Raw genomic sequence first — 6,305 nt, 5'->3', positions numbered from 1 at the left:
CTGACTCAGGTCCAGTCCTGGCTCGTCCACTGCCCGGCTGTGTGAGCAATCACTCCCCCTCTCTGAGCCTCAACTTCCTCATCGGCCCAATGGCACAACCTCCTTTAAGAGCTGTTGTGCAGATTAAATGGGAACTGTGTAGGAAAGCTACTGGCACATGGCAGAGTCACTCAATGCACGTTCATTCCTTTCCTTGACCCTTGGCCTTGGGCACCCACCATGCCTCTCTGGGCCTCTGTTTTGTCACCTGTAGCATGGGAAGCAGAATGCTTGCCTTGGGTGCTCCGGTGGGAGTTATGAGGCGACTGCAGGCTCAGGACAGACCGCACAGGGTAGGCGATCACAGATCTCATTATCTTCTCTTTCTCCCTCCCCAGCAGGAAGAACCAAGACAGAATGGCGTGGCAGGGGCTGGTGCTGGCCGCTTGCCTCCTTGTGCTCCCCTCCGCCACAGCGGACTGCCTGTCCCGCTGCTCCCTGTGCTCTGCGAAGACCCAGGACGGGCTCAAGCCCATCAACCCCCTGGTAGGTTTCAGGCAAGGCTCCTGGGTGCCCAGGCTCTGGGGGCTGTGTGTGGAAGGGACTGTGCGTGTGGAGCCCGCAGAGGGAAGAGGGCAGGCCTGGGCAGTGGTGTGCCTGTCTTGCAGACTCGCCCCACCTGTGCAGGGCATGTCCTGCTCTGTGGCCAGACTGAGAGCCAGGGACTGCTGTTTCCTAGCTCCCATGTCTTCTCCAGACCTCACCAGCATGGGCTGACTAAGGCCAGAGACAAAAACTCGGGTGTATAAGGAGTCTGGTGCCTGGCAAAAAAGGAGCGGCCTTTATAAGCTGTGGGGATTTCGGGAGTCAGCAGCCTTAGAGTAGCTTTCCAGGGCTTCTTGCCACCTGGCTGATGGGCACCTCCAAATCGAGTCACTTCCCTGGAAGGAACTCTTTCCACCACCCCTAAATACCAGGATCTGGTAGATAGGATCTAAGCCTTGACCCCTCCCCTTGGGGGCAGGTCCCAGCCTAATTGGCTTTGCTTTGAGTCAAGCTTCCCCAGTTCCTGTCCTGTGACAGCAGACAGTCTGGAACAGAGGTACCAAGGGGCTGGTGGCCAGAACGCAGCCTTGGTTCTGCTACTTTCTAGCTCCATGACCTTGGAACCCTCTCTCCAAGTCTCAGTTTCCTCATCTGCAAAATGGGGGTGATTCCATGAAATGATAATGCAAAATATTACATTTACAACTCTAGCCGCTCTACTGAGATGAACACAGCTTGCCAGGTGCTGCCCACACATGATCCCAGGAAAGAACAGTGGTTAAGCATGAGGACTCATGACATTAGACTGTCTGGGTCCAAGTTCCAGAATTGTCCAGTATTGCCATCATCACCATCATCATCATCATCATCATCATCATCATCATCATCATCATCAAGTTTGAATTCTCCCAATACTCCTGTGAGGTAGATACTGTTGTCCCCCAGATTTGATGAACCCTGAAGTGTCCCCTCATGTGCTCTTCCCACCACTCTGCATTGCTCCTGTCCTGCTGTAGCATGTGTCTGCAGCATGCTTCATACCTAGGAAAGGTTGGGAGAACCAGCCACTCTTTTTGGAGTCAGAAGTGGAAAGACGGAGGAGCTCAGCAGAGCACTATGGGAAGACCTTACTTCCAGTTTTGGCATTGCCACCTGAGGCCCTGTGCCCCGGGGATAGCTGCTTCATATTCCCTCATCTGTTTCCTCATCTCCCACATGGCACCAAGTCATCTACCTTTATGCATCACTAGAAACATTAAAGTGGGCAGCCCGGGGCTTAGTGATCACAGCTTATTTTGATTTTCTCAGACATTGGACAGAGGATTTTCTGGGGCAGAGGGTACATATGCTTTGACAATTTGATGGAGGTGATGTTACTACCGTGGTCTTTTGGGATCTTTTGCAGATTTGCTCCCTGGAATGCCAGGCTGCCCTGCTGCCCACTGAAGAGTGGGAGAGGTGCCAGGGCCTTCTGTCCTTCTTCACCCCCTTCTCTCTTGGGCTTAATGGTAAGGAAGACTCAGCGAGCAAGGCAGCTTTCGAAGAGGCCTTTAGTGAGCTGGCCAAGTACGGGGGCCCGTTCCTGAAAGAGCTGGAGAAAAACAGATTCCTTCTCAGCACCCCAGCAGAGGAGAATGCTCGGAGCAGCAGCCTGGCAGAGAAGCTCAGGGGTCTCTCTGGTGGGTTGGAGGAGGGGTCAGAGTCAGAGCTCATGGGGGACACCCAGCTGAATGATGGTGCCTTGGAAGCTGGCACACTGGATTCTGATGAGGAGGACCCCAAGGAACAGGTCAAACGCTATGGGGGCTTCTTGCGCAAATACCCCAAAAGGAGCTCAGAAGTGGCTGGGGAGGGGGAGGGGGATGGAGATGGGGTGGGCCATGAGGACCTGTACAAACGCTATGGGGGCTTCTTGCGACGCATCCGTCCCAAGCTCAAGTGGGACAACCAGAAGCGCTACGGCGGTTTTCTCCGGCGCCAGTTCAAGGTGGTAACTCGGTCTCAGGAGGACCCCAATGCCTACTCCAGAGAGCTTTTTGATGCTTAAACACCTGCCCATCATGGAGGTGGGTCAGGAGCTTCCCCCAGATTGGAGTGCACTCATCCTTCCTCCTTGCATTCCTTGTCCTCATGCTCAGTTCAGCATTGTCAACAAAGCATCCAAACCCAGCCTGCCTTTCTTCTGCCTGGAGTGCAGTGTTTGTCTGGGGTACGTGAGGGAGGAGGATGGAGGTCTCCCTCTTCAGTGGGCTTAGTGCTTGGCTCAGACCATAGACCTCTAAAGCAACCATTTTTCATATCAACTCCTCCACCCCATTCATGTGACTCCCCAATTCCAGAAATCCATGCTGATGTCTCCATCTCTCTAGACCCATTGTTTCCAAGCTTTGCTGATCACATGTTCCTCTCTGAAGAAAAGTAAGCATACCTCCCATGCAGATATATTCATTTAGATAGTATATACATATATAGTAGAACATAGAAAAAGTAGAAATGTCAACTAAGAGAAATAAACAATAGAAATTGTAATATTTTATTCCCAAACCTCAAAGGTCCTGAGCGCCCCACTTTGAAGACTATGCTTTAGGTAAAACGCTCAAACATGGCCTTGTATTGGAGCAGGAGTTTCCACACTAGAAAATTCAGCCTTCTAGTAGATTAAGTGTTCAGTTAGTGTACTTTGAGTTTTCATTGTTCAGAAACATATCTAGAAGAACCGAGTTTCTGGACTTCAGCCCATGTTAGTACCCTGGACAGCGCCCAACTCACAAGAGAGGAAAGGCATAACAACCCCTTCCCTACACGGTTGCGGAAAGCAGTTCTCCCTCTGAATGCCGAAATGATCAAGGAGGGAGCAAGGCAAACCAATTTGTTCTGTGCAACAAACTCAGAATGTGGACCAGTTCCCTCAGCCCTCATTAAACTAATTAAACTGATCAGTATCACACTCCCACCCCAGGATGAACTGAAGCTGAGTTGAGTTGATGAGGTTAAGCGCAACCATGTTCTTGAGCAGCTGAATCTGCCACCAAGAGTCCGAGCCATCTGGCCGAACATATGCAATGGGCATTGAGTAAGGGAACGAGGAGCAACAGTGAGAAAGCAAAAAAGGCCCTCCTCACCCCCCACCCCATGATGATTCTTCCCTCTTAATGTCAAAATATTAATAAAATCAGAAGAGGAATGGAATGATTAAGTGTTTGGTGCCAAATGAGTTCCCTTGATGCAAATATCTCAGAATCCGAAGCAGAGGTCTCCCTATGCCTTGGTTTCGATCAGAGCTCCCTCTCTCTGTGTCTGTCTGTCTTGCTCACGTGTCCCCAGGCACTGTGGTTTGGTTTGTGGGTCCAGGAGGCTGCTCTGGGTAGAAGAGGAAATGGACTTGAGTTTGGTTAATTTGTATAAATCCTACTGAGCACAACTCTTCATGTGCAACTCTCAGCACTATCATGATGTTCTGAAATGTATTGATTGTTTTAGGATTACTTTGTGGGCTTTATAAAAAATCCCATTTATGCAATTTACTTGGAATTTGCATAATACTTAATAGGCCTGTGTTATTTCCCACTCCTTCAGTACAATAAATAAATAAAATTGTTGATGACTTGGAGGCTCTGTGTATGTATGTCTCAGTCCCCAGAGAGTAAAAACACCATTTGCAGAAAAGAGTGCTGAGAAATGAAAAATACACAGGTGCACACGTGCGCGCGCGCGCGCACACACACACACACACACAGTTTTATGGTAGAAAACTAAATGTGAAATAATAGAAAGAGCATAGCCCTAAGTCTGAGATTTGTGTGACCTTGTGTGAGTCAGTTGGCCTTTCTGAGCCTTAGCTCAGTAAAATAAAGACTGAGAGTGCCAACCTTGCAAGATGTCAGAGGGACTAGGTACAATCATATGTACAAAACTCCTAGAACATAGTAGGTGCTCAGTAAATGAGGGTTTCCTTCCCTACATTGTCTTTTAGGACAGTGGCAAAGCTTAAGCACCCAGCAACACAGTGGGGAGAGCAGAGGGAGGTGCTGCAGTCTAAAGTGTCAGGGGCTGTCTCCTATGCTGGATGACCAGGGAGGGAGAGAAAAATGCCCCTGGACAAGGGTGAGTGTGCTAGGCATGAAGAACTCTCTGGCTCTGGCCTGGTCGCCCAGTTGGTTAGAGCGTCATTCTGATACGCCAAGGTTGTGGGTTTGATCCCTGGTCGGGGCACACACAAGAATTAACCAATGAATGCATAATAAGCGGAACAACAAAAATCAACTTCTCTCCCTCTCTCCCTTCCTCTCTCTAAAATCAATGTATTAAAAAAAGAGCACTAGAGTCTGGGTGGCAAAATGTCCTTTACTGAAATGACATCCTTCATTAAATGGCATAGATGAGATGTCTTTAAATAGGGCTAGTGTGAAGGAGACACAGTGGCCACAGATGTTGTGGGTTCCATTTGGACACTGGCTTTCTAAATCACTTCCTAGAAAACATGGGGTCAGTGAGGGTCTTGTTCATTCTCTCATTCATTCAGGTAATTGAAGGCCTACTGTGTGGTAAGACTTTTGCTAGGTGCCGGAGATTCTGGCAATTAAAAGGGACAAGATCTCTGCTCTTATGGCACTTATTGTCCAGTGGGGAAGACAGAAATAAACAAAATTATAAATCTAAAATTAAAAGTAAAACTAAATAGATTGAAAATAAAATTTAATGTAATTGTAATTGTTGTTAAGGAGACAATTGGGATTTATTAATAATGGATAATAGGAGTCGGAGAGGAACCTCCCGGGGTGTTCAGGAAATATTCCTGAGGAATATTCCATTCTGGGTATTCATGGGATCATCCAGCTGAAAGGAACCTAAGGTCAGGGTTCACGTCTCCATCCACGTACCCCATGCCAAAACTGACACATTGAAAATAAATTTTAATTTGTTTGAATGCTTTCATTGACTTGGATTTCACAACATAGTGCTACTTCTTAATGATTCAGTGTTGAAAAGTTTCATCTTTATGTTGGATTGAAATTTAGATTTCTCTCACTTTTGTGTATTGGGTCCTGTTCCTGCTGTCCGCTGGCCCAGGAGCTCCTCTAGAAAAGACTTTTCTGTTAGTTGCAAACAAATGGCTCCTAACTATCTCCAGTAGTTTGAAGAAACAAACAAAAAGCCCAATAATTTATTGGTTCATATAAATGAAGAATATAGATATCAGCTTCAGGTAGAGCTTGATCAAGGGGTTAAATAAGGACACCAGGGCCTCTCCATTACTAGGCTCTTTGCTCTCTGTGTTGGATTCATTCTAAGACTCCACATCTCCTATGATGTCTAACAGCAGCTCCAGGCTACACCATGTAGGGTCAAGTCCAGCAAATTCCAATCAAAGTTTTGTTGCATGTTCATTGGTTCTGATGGGGTCATGTCCAATCCTGAGATAATGCCAATCACTTTGGATAGATTAACACAATGCTACCATTAGAGCCAGGGATGGATTCAACCCAACTCCGAGTGGCTGGACGAGGAGTAGGAAAGGGGGTGGTTCTCAAGAGGAGAATTGGAGCATGGGTCCCTGTAGGAGAAGGAGTGAATACCAGACCACCAAACAATAGATGGTTACTGTCCTAAGGAGTGAAGGTGGCTGCGTGGAGAGTGGGGCAAAGTGGAGGCTGTATACCATGGGAACACGGGCCCAGAGTAGCCAGATCTGATTTTTAAGAGACTGCAGAAATCTGGGCTCGTATTTTTTTTCAGTGTAGGCAAGTAATTTGTTTTTAAAGTATTGAGCAGTTTGGGAT

The 6,305-nt window shown here is 47.7% G+C and overlaps 1 protein-coding gene across 1 annotated transcript; it reads left to right on the top strand.

The window, feature by feature from the left end:
- Window positions 1–396: 396 nt before the first annotated feature.
- PDYN (prodynorphin) lies at window positions 397–2,604 on the top strand. Its single transcript, XM_054573472.1, has 2 exons — window positions 397–525; window positions 1,931–2,604. The coding sequence occupies exons 1-2, from the start codon at window positions 397–399 to the stop codon at window positions 2,570–2,572; spliced, it is 771 nt and encodes a 256-aa protein (XP_054429447.1). The 3' UTR covers window positions 2,573–2,604.
- The last annotated feature ends 3,701 nt before the right edge of the window (window positions 2,605–6,305 follow it).

This window comes from Pteronotus mesoamericanus, unplaced genomic scaffold (assembly GCF_021234165.1).
Source record: "Pteronotus mesoamericanus isolate MK-2021 breed Mesoamerican mustached bat unplaced genomic scaffold, CSHL_Meso_final contig_25, whole genome shotgun sequence".
In the NCBI taxonomy this organism is placed as follows: domain Eukaryota; kingdom Metazoa; phylum Chordata; class Mammalia; order Chiroptera; family Mormoopidae; genus Pteronotus; species Pteronotus mesoamericanus.
Note: the sequence above shows the minus strand (reverse complement) of the source record. Positions and strands in the feature narration are given on the sequence as shown.

What these genes read in the sequence shown, in the direction of transcription:
- PDYN (XM_054573472.1), top strand. Translation starts at nt 397, where the DNA reads ATGGCGTGGCAGGGGCTGGTGCTGGCCGCTTGCCTCCTTGTGCTCCCC. An exon ending in TCAAGCCCATCAACCCCCTG is followed by an intron (nt 526 to 1,930) that starts GTAGGTTTCAGG and finishes GATCTTTTGCAG; the next exon opens with ATTTGCTCCCTGGAATGCCA.